The sequence below is a fragment of the Larimichthys crocea genome, unplaced genomic scaffold, assembly GCF_000972845.2.
Source record: "Larimichthys crocea isolate SSNF unplaced genomic scaffold, L_crocea_2.0 scaffold306, whole genome shotgun sequence".
Classification (NCBI taxonomy): Eukaryota; Metazoa; Chordata; class Actinopteri; family Sciaenidae; genus Larimichthys; species Larimichthys crocea.
In genome coordinates this window covers 91,495-105,720 of record NW_020854036.1, presented here as the reverse complement: position 1 = coordinate 105,720, position 14,226 = coordinate 91,495, and the positions used below count along the sequence as shown (strand labels likewise).

The 14,226-nt window shown below is 42.8% G+C and overlaps 1 protein-coding gene across 2 annotated transcripts in view; it reads right to left on the bottom strand.

Annotated features, from left to right (window-relative positions):
* cnot4b (CCR4-NOT transcription complex, subunit 4b) overlaps positions 1–14,226 on the bottom strand; it is an 83,315-nt gene that overhangs the window by 51,767 nt on the left and 17,322 nt on the right. For both annotated transcript variants that reach the window (XM_027276111.1, XM_027276112.1), the window contains exons 3-12: positions 9,843–10,040; positions 8,021–8,107; positions 7,804–7,905; positions 7,583–7,708; positions 6,504–6,628; positions 6,034–6,234; positions 5,691–5,748; positions 5,249–5,504; positions 3,516–4,064; positions 215–448 (exon numbers count right to left, since the gene is read on the bottom strand). In XM_027276111.1, coding sequence (XP_027131912.1) covers positions 215–448; positions 3,516–4,064; positions 5,249–5,504; positions 5,691–5,748; positions 6,034–6,234; positions 6,504–6,628; positions 7,583–7,708; positions 7,804–7,905; positions 8,021–8,107; positions 9,843–10,040 — 1,936 coding nt within the window. The remainder of the gene's footprint in view (positions 1–214; positions 449–3,515; positions 4,065–5,248; positions 5,505–5,690; positions 5,749–6,033; positions 6,235–6,503; positions 6,629–7,582; positions 7,709–7,803; positions 7,906–8,020; positions 8,108–9,842; positions 10,041–14,226) is intronic.

The window sequence follows — 14,226 nt, the reverse complement described above, 5'->3', positions numbered from 1 at the left end:
GAGTTGGTGAATATTTATTTGTGTACTGACATGGTGTGGAGTGAATGTGGAGCTTTGCAGGGTCTGTAGGTGGTGTTCATGGTTTGATGGATAAGACCTGTTCACAAAGTGTTTTGAATACCTTACTAGCCCCATCTCTATTAAGATACTCTTCATTAAAGCTCGTCTTCAGATTCTTACATGAATGTGCCTCTGAGCAGGACCGGACTCTTACCTCTGATGATGGCTGGGTCCATCCAGCTGGCTGTGCTGTCCCAGCAGAGACCGTGGGAAAAACTCCCAGAAACCCCGGGTGGGCCTGTGTGGTTGACACTGGATGAGGAGGATGACGATGAGGAAGACAAGGAGTTGGGCAGTCCTCCAAAGTTGATGTTGATGTTGGGTAAAAGTGCTCTGAGGCCATCCTGCCACTCTTTCACATTTAAACTCTCTACACATGTGCTGTTTTCTGCGTGGAAACAGGGAGAGAGGAAGCTCTAAAGAACTGTCTGTCAGATTAATGAATGAATTCATGAACGAATGAATGAGTAGCATGGATTTCTGAGACTTCTGCTAACTTCCGCTTACTTGATTGAGAATAAAATGTTTTTACCACGCAGCTTTCCTATTCAGCCTGAACGAAGTTGCAATGGTGCATCGAGTCATTTCACAGTGGTTGTGATGCTCAAATGATGAATTGTCACTATTCATACAGTATTTATAGCTCTATATTCAAATACCCAACTCCATCGACAACACTTGATCAACACAGTTGATTTACTGTTGTAAAGCTGCCCCCCCCTCCCTGACAAAGAGATGGAACAGTGTGTATTCTATGATTGTTTCTTGGTGGTTCCATTCTAATGCATACATTAACAGGCCACACCTCTGCACAACCCTGCAGGAAGGAGACACATTACTGGATTTTGTGTGAATGCAGCTGAAACACAAACTTTATCGTGTTGGCTCCACCTTCGGTTAGACACTCAGACCTGCAGCTCTTTAAACATCCACATACCGTACAATGAAACCTGTCTGATGTCACTGCATGCCACTTGGAGACTCCAATGGTCTATGTGAGGTTTACACTGAGAATAAAAACACATATCATGGTGGCATGCTACGACTATGAAAACACTCTGCATCATGCTATAACAGTGGGTTGTGCAATAAAATGCAAGCTCTAGTCCCTTCATGCTACACATGAAAAACTACCAAAAGATGAATGAAGAGGACAGAGGCTACTCTGATACTTCTGTATTGCTTGGTAAAGAGCAGCAGAGTGAACAGACCGTTTCTGTTGTGGACTGTTATTTAGTATTCTTTGGGGTGTGACAGCACCCTGAAATACAAATGTGAAACTTAAAACATGGATTCTATTTTAGCCCCAGCCAACATCTCAGCTGACTCGGACAGGTAGTGAAAGAAAACTGTTGGTAGTTGAACACAGCCTCTGCGGTTCAGTGTGACAACACAGCTGGAGTCTTAGTCATTAAATCAGGATTATTTATGATGAAACTGAAAGGCCAGTTTTTGACACTCTGTGCACAGACATGTGTTGAGTCAGTATTAATGAGATTTAAATTTGACTATTGTTGTATCAAACATAGCATACAAACTGTATTTTTCTTACCAGCATGGAAAAGACTATTCAACTATTCAATGGAAGTCTGCTATGTTTTCATCAATGAACAATAATTTGAATTGAATTTCAATATAAAATGTGCTCAGACAATCCAACGATCGCATCAACTTTTCCACAACCGTGGTCAAAATGAACCCAGGTCAGTCAGATCTGAGATCTGTAGTCTTGAGTTCTGAGAGGCTGCAGCAGTGGGCTCATTATTCAGCTGTTGTGCTTTGTCCTGCAGCCCCAAAGCAGTGTGGCACTGCTGGAATCATTTAGAGCTTTGTCTAAATGAGACACTGCAGACAGCAAGCCTCACGAGGACAACAGCATGTGTGTATATGGTTACTTTGCAGTAGCCTGCTGCCATGTGTGTGATTTATTCAAGGTAAACACTGGGCGGCTGAGTATAACAGCATCATGGATGTATTGAGATCTGGATGCAGTATTGGAGGCTGGGCTTGGTTCACAGAGCTGCTCAGTGGCACGTGAACCCTCAAAAATTCAACTTCCAGCTGTCTACTAATTTCAGAGAGCTTATCAAAGTCTTTTTGGGCCAATGTGCATCCTGTAAAGCCCTGTGCTCTTCCTACAGGATCGAATGAGACTGACTGCAGCCCTTCTCAAATCAGAGATTCATCAACATGCTGTGTATCCTGAGAGATCTAATGAACAGCAGGAGAAATAAAGACGACAGGTACTGTAGGAATCACACCTAACTGCTGTTCCAGCTTTAACTACATACAACAGTGTCTGTGGATACTGTCGAATACTCAAAAATTAGCTCCTAAGTCCTTTCCTAACCACTTTTCCTTTTCCTCGCTGGAAAATATTATGAGGTCAAGGAAAGATGTGAAGGAGAATTCATAAGGAGTTAGGAGAAGATGACCACGGTGTTCAGAGAATCAGACTGCTCTTACACTAGACTACGTAATTATGAGACGGCGAATGTTATTGAAGTGATCTGTGGTAAAACTACAAAGTTTAGAAGATGGACTACAAAACGCTCATATTAGACACATCTCCCTGTACTCTGACCGTGTTGTTTCATGCAGGAAATATAAACATAAACAACACTGCTGCAGGCTGCATCACACTGTTTAAATACACTGATGTTTTTATGTCTGGTTATGAATTACTGAACAGTGCGTTGATTTTTTGATGCTGCCAAAGAATTGTGGGACGGCATTACCTCCTTTCCTTTCCTAAAGGATAGTCCAGTGTATCCTATGCTAAAAGAGATAACAAAGGAAGCATTGAAGCTCCTTTCCTTAACAGTTAGAGAATTCAAACAGCTCTTATCATGGCGGACACGTTAATACTCCCGGGTCATGTCACTCAGTGAGGAAGGTTCCTAAGAAAAGTAGACTATTGGAGCGCAGCCAATAGTCACAGACTGATGACTTCCTGCAGCAGGAAGTTCAGCAGGAAGCAGCAGAGGTGTGTGTTACAGCTCTTTGCTGTATTACAATAATGCTACAGTAGCTGATGTGCTGCCACCAAGTGGTCAACTAATGAGCCCACAATTACCCACAATGCAATGCACTGTATCGATCTCTAGTCTTGAACTTGTTGTTTCTAGATGGTCAGTTATTTAGCAGTATACTGCACATACCATCTGTTCTAATTCAAAATAAGTGAAATCATAGAAATCCCGACACAGAAGCAAACATGTGCTAAGGCCTGAAACACCACCTCCTGTTTGCACTGACACACTTCCCCAGGCTGGCTGTTGGCTGTCCTGAAGTAGGTGTGTTAGAAATATTCCACAGGGCTGAACAGACTGTGTCTCCCTAATGTCAAAGGAGTCAGGTGACCAATAATGTGAAAAAAATCATGTCAAACTTTAATAATGGAGGTTAGACAGCATTATGTGCATGCAGGTCAGATCTCCCTGATCCAGATTTACCTGAGATGGGGATTCCTCCGAGCCCAGTACTGTGATGTCCCGGCAGCACCGTCAAGTCCAAGAAGCTGCTGTGTGAGGTGGAGGCTGTTGGACTGACCGTGTGGTTCAAGTGCACAAAGTTACTGCGTGAGGAGGTGGAACCCATCCAAGACCCACAAGATGCCGAGGAGGAGGTGGAGGAGCAGGAGGATGAAGATGATGATGAGGGGTGAGTGGGGAAGCTGAAGGAGCTGTAGCTTCCCCTGTGAGGGTGCTGATGCTGGGAGAAGTGGTAAGAGGATGGGACGTGGTTGGGGAGACGCAACTCTCCTGGAGGGCCGAGGCCTTTGTTTAGAAGGGGTCCATGAGTTCTGTGGGGGAAGGAGCTGGGAGACATGGAGGAGTTGAAGCTGTCTTCAACAGAGAGCTCCTTCTCTATGAGGTCAGCCAGAGCCCGACGCGTGATGTCAAAGGGGTCGAAGCCCAGGTCATCCTCCTGCTGCTGCTGTTTGGACGAGCCGAAGCCAAACGCTGCCTGCCAGTCTGTGGACGATGACACTGGGATGGTATCTACACACACACACACACACACACACACACACACACACACACAGCTGTGAGCAGGCTTCACAAAGAAACAGTCAACAAGCTTTCAACAGTTCACTGTTCAACGATTCATCATTGATACACTGAACGCTTTAATTCAGAGTTCCTTAGGCACTGTCTGTGAGTAAATGGCTGACTGCTGGCCTGTGTGTGGCCAACTGTAGACAGGAGTCACAGGAGGTCGATCCAGCAGATCCACGCAGTATCAGTGATAGAAACACACTGAAACATTAAATATTTTGTCCTAAAGCAAATGGTATTCCACTAGGGAGTCGAACAGTTCACTTACTCTTACTAATTTCACTTGATTTACCATTTTGACCGTTCTAGCATTAGTCCTTATCACTATACAGCCACACTGGATGAATAACAGTACTTACATTAGTGTTCATACAGCATAGTGGAAGCAGGGAGACAGCTAATATAGCTTTACCTACCAATGATGAAGAGTCTTAACCCCCCTCCACCATCAAGTCATTGATAAAGTGGATCAGTTTTTATACTGTATTCTTCTTCTTTTTGTCTATTGTGTACCATGACTATCATGTGACTATTTCTGTGTCAATACTGATGTGAAGTGATCGGACTACTTGCCAACATCTCCAAACATTTACATTTAGTCATTTAGCTGACGCTTTTGTCCAAAGTGACTACAGAGAAGGGAACAATTTAAGGTACAGTGTGATATGAAAGTGTTGAGTGCTGTGACAGTTCTTAAAGGGATAGATTTATCATGTCCAGTTGTTGCTAGTGTTGCAGAGGAGGTCCTCTCTGAAGAGCTGGATCTTCAGGAGGTTTTTAAAGGTAGAGAGGGACGCCCCTGATCTGGTAGGAACTGGTAGGACGTTCCACCAACAGGGAGCAACAGACAAGAAAAGTTTGGAAGCCTTGAGCGAACAGGTGGCAGAGCCAGGCAACTTGATTCATTCTTTAGTTTAGTTTCATTTCATTAAAGAGCTGCTGTGTTTCATCATCTATCTATGTTTTGTCCTGGAAAACATTTGATACATGCACACTTAATGACTAATCTACTGCCTGCACTATTGTACCACTGTAACCCACATTTGTTTTGTATTGTTACATCATACAGTCTGAGACTTTGTATAGACAGACTGCTTATTTTCACACCACACGGCTCTTATTCACACCTGAGGTGAAGAGGCTTTGTGGCTCTGGTGCAGTGGGCCAGTCGGCGTTGCTGTGTGGGGAGCTGGGGAAGCCGCTCAGTCCACTGGGGAGTGGGTTTGGATGCCTGAAGTTACTGTTGTCTGAGAACAGCGACTGGGATTCTGCTGCAGCCGCCTCAAATGGGGAGTGAACTGTGTGGCCTGTGACGCTGATGGGAACCACCAGACTGGGCTTACTGAGGCCAGGAGGGGGCGACGGAGAGTCACTGCCCAGGAGCTGTAGGACATAAGAGAAGGAGAGCTACTTAGGACTTTAATCTAGTTATTTACAGCACATATTATATATGAACCAAACATATTACCATATTAAACTGATCATTTTAAAACAGATTAAGATTATGCAGATACAGATTACTGACAGCAATAAGAAATCCTGCAGAATGTCTAACAGTCCGTTTCTTACCAGTTGTGAGGTTTCACCATTTCCTATACTGATGATTTCTGGCAGTTTGTTGCTGGGGCTGTAAAATAAAAGCAAAACATTTCAAAGAAGCAGTAATTATATTTACCCAGCCATCTGACAGTGTCAGCGTCAATTCTCAGCTATAGCAAACTGTCTTCTAAAAGCTGCTCATGAATGAATGCTGTGGGTGTGGACAGGATGAACAAATGAGGAATAAAAGGCAAGAAAACACTGAGGGGGTCAAAATGAACAACTTCAGCATACATACAGAATATGAAATGACTCTGCAGTGTTATTAATGACATGAATGCACAGTTGTACATTTGATAACATTCTGGTTTACCTAGCAAGGTCACAGTTTGGGGAGAAAGGGGAGAGGGCCGGTACAGGGCCAAGGCTGAGGTCAGGTTCGGGCCCCTCGGGGGTCAAGTGTTCAGAGTCGGAGCCATCCAATGGCGGACTCTTCCTGTCTGATGACAGACCGTTGATGGCCCTCCCTGACGGCTGTAATGACAGCCAGCCATCTTTACTGGAGCTATTCGACCTACGACAGCAGAGCAAAGAGGCAAAACTGAACTGCTGCTGTTCACATTTTTATTCAGATTTAAGTCCCGGTGATGTAAGCCATGTAGTTATTTTTGAAGAATAAAAAACAATATTAAACGAATATTAGTATTAAAAAATTAATTAAAAAAACTTCTCACACAGAGCGTGTTATGTATTACCAAGTACAAGAAGGAAATGAAGAAGGTTAGTAAGTCAAATGTGTACTGAGACACAGAGAGTAGCACAGGTGAGACAGCTGTTGAATACCTCTGCAGAGAGCTGCCTTTGCCCTTTGCTTTGTCCCCTGACAACGCTGAGCTCTGTAGGAAGGTCGGGTTCATTTTGTAGAGGTCTTGTAGTAGTTTCTGCTCATACTCTTGATGCTTTCCTGCCTGGAAGCAGAACATCAGACACAGACACAGAAACACCAACAGATTGTTTTGTTAAGATAGCACTACAGTGGTACTGTATATGAAAGAAGGAATGTAAAGCAACTTAAAGAAATATACAGTCTTTCTGAAATAAGTTAGACTACCTCGAGATGCCATGATGATACTTTGATTAGGGTTGCAAAGGGGAGGAAAGTTTCCTGTAAATTTCCAGAAACCTTCCATGGGAAGTTAAGCTGGGGAATTTTGAGAATATTCCAAATCTGAAACTCCATGGGAATTATTGAAATTTATGTGAATTAAGTGTAAACTGGGGGTAATTTAAACAAACTGAATCATATCCAAACATATATCTAAGCATTTTGTTTTGTCATAAGCAGACATGCAAAATAAAACAATTAAAAACATTTCAACAGATTCATTTTAGTCCACGAGCTCAAATGTGTGCTCGATAGTCTCTGTGTGCTCTGGGCTCTAAAGTGTGGTCCAGGTACAGAAATCACCTGTGCAGGTAGGGGGCGTGGCCTCAATAGCCCTGCAGTAAGCAGTGTGCTATGTGCATGTGACAGAGGAATAGCAAATATTCAAGTGTACCTGCATGAAATCTGGTTGTTTTATCAAGATTATGCTATATTTTTCCCAACTATATTTAAGTTCCCTGTTAAGGACCAACAATTCAATTTTGGCCTTCAATTTTGTAAATTCCTGCTTTATTCTTGTATATTCCCATAAATTCTCATTAATTCCCATGGAAAGTTTGCAACTTTGAAGATTCCCAGAATTTTACAACCCTGACTATGTGATACCGAGGAAAAAGTCTGAGGCTGAAGTGTCTTATTAAGATTACAATTCTTATGTATTGTTTTTTAGACATAGAGTAACTGCTGACTGTGTATGATATCTGTGAGTTCACATTCTTACAAGTTTAAAGAGTTTCTCTGTGTCTTCTGAACTTACCTGCATCTCCTCTTTTGTAAAGCTGGCAGCTTCGTCCCCCAGCTCGTGTAGATACATGCAGTCAGGTTTGGGGCACTGCATGCTCTTTAAAAAGTAACTGCAGTATTTTGTTGTTCCTAAGGAAGCCTGTGAGACACAAAATAGACTCAACAATAAATTAATATTCAGCTGTTAAACCTTCTATGATGCACTCTCTCGTCTCTACTCTCATTTAGGATTACCTTCAGTGTTCTGCCGTCTACCACCACATTGTTGACACACTGGATTGCTCTGAGAGCGTCTTCAGACCGGATATATGTGACATAGGCGCTGGCACTGGGCCCCTGGGAAAAAAGACAGAGACAAAGCTGACGTCAAAAACTATATTCATCAGTGCGGCTGGGGAGGCCGCCCCTCTGACTCTACTGTGAACTCTGCTGTGTGCTGTGAAGGCCTCACCTGTGAACCAGCGTACGACGTACTGTTGTTGATCACCACTTTGTGAATTTTTCCAAACTTCCCAAAATATTCTGGCCTCTTTAGAATCTGTTAAACACAATCAAAATGGGGTCAAAATAAGAGAACTGTCTCAGCTGTGTTAAAATCTGACCAGCTGCAGTGCACCTGAGCACTGAACGCGAGATGGAGCTGATCATGACTGCTGCTGTCTGACCTGCGAGGCTGAGTTTGTGTAAGAGGAACGAAGTCTAAACACCTAAAGCTTTCACTGGGATTGAGACAAAAGGAGCCTTTCATCAAGAAGAAACTTTTCTGTACATCAGTGCCTGAAAAGACAAATCATCTGATGGATGGAAACAAACAGTTTGGGTCCACAGGAAGTTGGCTGTTGGTGTCAGTGCTCTGAGCTGCATGGCAGGACTCTGGGTTCTGATATTTAGTCAAAGCCTGACCGTTTATGTGTGTGTGTGTGTGTGTGTGTGTGTGTGTGTGTGTGTGTGTGTGTGTGTGTGTAGCTGTCCACCGTGCCCAGCCTCCCACCCAGTTCCTGCAAAACACAAAGGAATCTTCTCTCAGCTCTCGTGTTATCTTGTTAGACAGTGAGAACACAGAGGTGACGATGCAGTGTGACCTTCCTCCTGCGTGCACACACACAGAGTAACCCCACAGTATAGCTTCAGTCACACCTTATTACTTTAGTGCACAAGTTCAGACCAAAATTTGAAGAAAGACATTTTTTGTAAGTGAAGCACTCACACAAACAGAATATTCTGCTGCACCCACATGTTCCCACAATCCATTGCAGGAATCTCAAGCATGGACTTGGTCATGACTTGGACTTTGAGTCATGATGATACTTGAACCCAGATTTGCACTCAAACTGTCTCGACCCTGGAAATAGTCACAGTGTGTGTGAACCGCCTCTGTTAGCAACAACTAATGGAAAACTCCACATCCTCCATCAGGTATTACTGCATGTACCTGATCTGTACTGACATTACAATACAGTGTGTGTGTGTGTGTGTGTGTGTGTGTGTGTGTGTTTGTTCATTCTGGGCTACTGTAGAGACCATGGCAGACTGTGTGGAAGAAGACCTGCAGAGTCTGTGGATAGAAAAGTCTCTAATTCTAAAAAAGTCTCTAATTCTAAGGTAACAAAAACACAACAGTTCTTATTTTCAGGTGACTATACGCTAGTGAACACTGATATATAAATATTACATTCAATTTGTTCATATTATGTAAATAAATGAAGTCAAATAAGTAACCAAATTACCTATTATCCTGTCAATATAGTCACATTGATATTAGGTATATGTGTGAAATGATGAATCCGCTTTGTAATGCTATCTATGATGATGAACTGAATGGATGGAGTTAGGTGTGTGCCCAGTTAAATGTGCTTGGTGTTAACAGCATGTACCCCAGAAAGGGAGTCCTTCTCATTGGACAGTTTATTTGAGTTGAAAGAAGCAGTGTGGACTCACACACTCCCAGATTTCAAGGTTCAAGAGTCTTGTGTTTATTTTCATACAGCCTGACACAGGAAAGATGATTAATATCTTCAGGGATATTTATGGCATGTAGCATCATCACTGACGCCATCAGGCACTGACACCACACTGGTGCTGTTATTTTGTGGGCCTGCTGAATGTGGGAGATGTTGGCAGACTGAACTGCTGCTGCACAATAACACACCACTCATTTCATGTCTATTCTGCTACACATGAGAGAGCTTCACTACAGTTTGGACCAAAAATTCCACATCAGACAAGTATGTCCTTTATCGTATGTGTGTGTGTATGTGTGTGAGAGATCTCACCTCAGGGTCAGCCAGCCTCTGAGACAGCCCCACTACAAACACCAGGTTCCTCTGGACCACTCGGACGCTGGCCAGGTGTTTCCTGTTCTCTGTGATCTTCTGCTTCTTCTCGTTCTGCTTCTGCTTCTTCTCGTTCTTTATCCTCTGCAGCTCCTCCTGTGACAGCGGCTTGTACACTGCCGGGTCTTCTGGGTATGGCTGCAGAACACACATATTCACTCTGTCACTGTCAGAGATTATACAGCCTGTGCTGTTCAGAACATCTGTGTGAGTCCGTCTGTCTGATGCTGATCATGTCCCAGATGTGTCAGAGGACACATTCAGGCTGCAGCTTAATGTGTCCACTATGTGATTTGACTTTTTCTGAACCATATAACTATTAGTTCTTCAGTTCTGTTCATGTAGTTTATTTCTGAGATGTGGGAACATGTGACATCACTACAGCAAAGTCTGACAGGTCGATGAACACGAGAAGTCAGGTGATCAGTTCATCCAAAATATGTAAAGCACTTCATATGGAGGTAAAGCTCAAAGTGAAAGTTTGTGATAACCTCTCACTGTACAAGGTTTATTGTTCACACTCATTTTCTCCAACAAACATTTTCACAGCAGCCATTTTGACACAGGAGAGGGTCAACACAGCTGTTTCCAATGAGCTATTGCGGGTTCAGTTCCATTTATTGCAGCAATGAGCCGACATGCACCACAGCAGCACCCTGACTCTGTCTGATGACCTGAATGGAAAGGAACCATATCATATCATCCGTATCAGTGGTAACTAGTAGGGATGCACCAAAATGAAAATTTTTGGCCGAAACCGAATAAAAATTAAATGGTTGGCCGAATACCGAAACCGAATATGAAATGCAGTTGTTAAATTTTTCACTATTTTTTAACTATTGCATAAATAGCCTAGAATAAATTTGTGTTTTTTCAAAGAGCAGTGTATGATGTATTTCTTGCCTGTGTTTTTTCTATATCCTGCATTGTGGGTTTACTGTGTGTGAATGAGAAAAGAATCAGCAACCCTGGCCAGATCACCGCGCACGTTGTTTCATTGCATCAATTGCGTCACGCCACTATTCGGCCTTACTATTCGGCCACTTCACCAAAAGCCGAATGCACTTTTGGACCATTTTCGGCCGAAGATTTTCGGTGGCCGAATTTTCGGTGCATCACTAGTAACTAGTGTTTTAAATTGGTAAATTCCCAGAAACTTTCCATGGGAAGTTAAGCTGGGAATTTTAGAAATATTCAAAACCGGAAACTCCATGGGAATTATTGAAATTTATGTGGATTAACTGTAAACTGGGGATAATTTAAACAAACTGTATCATATTCAAACATAAATAGAAACATTTTGTTTTGTCATAAGCAGACATGCTAAATAAAACAATTAAAAACATTTCAACAGATTTATTTGTAAGTAGAACTTCATCAAGTTTGAATGATTTTATTGAACAATATTATGTAGTCCACAAGCTCAAATGTGTGTCTTCAACAGTCTCTGTGTGCTCTGGGCTCTAAAGTGTGGTCCAGGTACAGAAATCACCTGTGCGGGTAGGGGGTGTGGCCTCAATAGCCCTGCAGTAAGCAGTGTGCTATGTGCATGTGATTGAGGAACAGCAGATATTCAAGTGGACCTGCATGAAATCTGGTTGTTTAAGTCAAGATAATGCTAAAATATATTTACATCAACTATATTTAAGTTCCCTGTTAAGAGGCAACCTTCAGTTTTGTAAATTCCCAGTTTAATTCTGTTTATTCCCATTAATTTCCATGGAAAATTCCCAGAATTTTGCAACCCCTTTAGCAACACCTCTATTTCATGTCAACATGGCTGCTGTGAAAAAAATCAAATCAAAATCAAATCAAATCAATTTTATTTGTATAGCCCAAAGTCACAAAGTACATTTGCCTCAGAGGGCTTTACAATCTGTACAGGGAGTGACACCCTCTGTCCTTAGACCCTCGGTTCGAGTGAGGAAAAACTTGCCCACAAAAACCCTTTTAATAGGGAAAAATGTGGAAGAAACTTCAGGAAGAGCCACAGAGGAGGGATCCCTCTCCCAGGACGGACAGACGTGCAATGGATGTCACGTGTACAGGACAAATCAACACAAACATATTGTACAATGACTGATAAAATGACAATGAATTATAATGAATGATAAAAATGATTACAGTAATAGATATGGTAGTAATAATGACAGTAATAATATATGTAGTGGGCGTCGTGCAGGATCACAGCAGCAGCCACGATCCACGAGAACCTGCTGGACGACAGAGCACAGAAACTCCGGGGAAGTTTGGTTAGTAACATGCATTAATGAGACATGTCCACAGATGGAGATATATATATATACACACACACATATATATATTAGTGCTGTCAAAATTAACGCGTTAATTTTGTCGATTAATTTTAAAGAATTAACGTGTTAAAAAAAATTAACGCAATTAACGCGGCTTTGTTTACTTCCGGTGGCGGCCGCCATTTTGGATGTGGCAAAGTAGATCTTTGTTTCCCAGATATATTAGTGTGTGTGTGAATGGGTGTATAAGAGGCATTAACTTAAAGCCCTCACGGAGACTGCGCCCTGGGTGGTCGCCCACATTGCCCATAGCTAAAACTGGCCCTGCTTGTTTTAGTTTACGGGCAGATCTGCCACATCCAATATGGCGGACCGGTTAACGCATCGCAGCAACGGACCAACCTGCTCAATGCGGCGTCTATGTATATGTCTATGATCTATCCTAACTAAAGGAGAGTCTATGGCGGAAAGATGGATAAGGACGGACTTTTAGGGGGAATATTTCATTTTAAAAAGTTGCCCGACGGCTCGTTGGACAAAAACAAGGCAATTTGCACAGTTTGCAAAGCCGAATTTAAATTCCACAGAAGTAACACGACTTTAACATATCACCTCAAAGCAAAACACCCTGTCTACACTACAGGAGTGTGGCACTTGTCAGTATATTTCCTCATTCTGGCTTTTTTCTATTTGCACTGTGCATATGTGCACCTTAAGCCAATAACATGAATGAATTTCATATACTTTCTCTGTGTTTATTCTACATTAATTTGATCATTTTACATAAATAAATATTCATTATAAGCTTCAGTCTCAGAAAAATGCATTTAATTTATTGATACATTGATTGGATAGATGTAAGCGCGGATTATCGCCTGAGGAAGGACAGACAGGGGGGCGAGGAAGGAGGGACGGGGGGGTGAAGCACGGGGACAGCCGAAGATAGAGAGAGAGAGAGAAGAGGAGATAGAGAGAGAGAGGAGAGATAGAGTAGGAGAGCGAGAGTACGAGAGCGAAGAGAGACATGAGAGAGACCTACAGAGAGGATAGAGAACAGAGCGAGACTATACAGAGAGCGAGGCTGACAGACAGTAGACAGACAGAGCGAGAGAGACAGACTAGAGAGACAGAAGAGAGAGACAGAGAGAGACAGACAGGAGAGACAGGACCAGCGAGGAGGACAGAGAGATGAGAGCGGAAGATAGAGAGAGGAGAGAGGACAGACAGACAGACGACAGACAGACAGACAGACAGACAGATCAGACAGGACAGACAGACAGAACCAGACAGGACAGACAGACAGACAGCCAGACAGTGACGACAGACAGACAGCAGACAGACAGACAGACCGATTCTAGACAGACAGAAGAGATAGTAGAGAGAGCGGATAGAGAGAGAGAGCGGATCAGAGATGAACAGAGAGAGCCATAGAGACAGAGCGACAGAGAGAGAGAAAAAAACCCCAGACAGGACATAGAGAGACAGACGAGCGGAGAGAGACAGGGACCGAGATAGACAGGCTGACAGAGATAGACAGACACACACACACAGAGATGATCTATATAGACACATATATAGTAGCCATATATAGAGAGAGACACAGAGAGATATACCATATACTATATATATAGATATATCTATAGATATATATCTATTAATATATTAACCTACATACATACTACATCCATACATACATACATCATACATACAGAGAGAGAGAGAGAGAGAGATATAGAGAGAGATATAGAGAGAGATATAGAGAGAGAGAGAGTTTTCGGTAAGGGAGATGTGTGCATCTTCAACCAATACCGTGCCTGGCTAGGCATAACCCTCGGTGGGGTCCCCCGGCAGTGTAATCCTATGGCAGCATAACTAAGGGATGACCTGAGCCAGCCCTAACTATAGGCTTTATCAAAAAGGAAAGTCTTAAGTCTATTCTTAAAGGTGTTGACCGTGTCTGCCTCCCAAACCCAGAAAGGTAGTTTGTTCCACAGAAGAGGAGCCTGATAGCTGAAAGCTCTGGCTCCCAATCTACTTTTGGAAACTATAGGAACCACAAGGATCCCAGC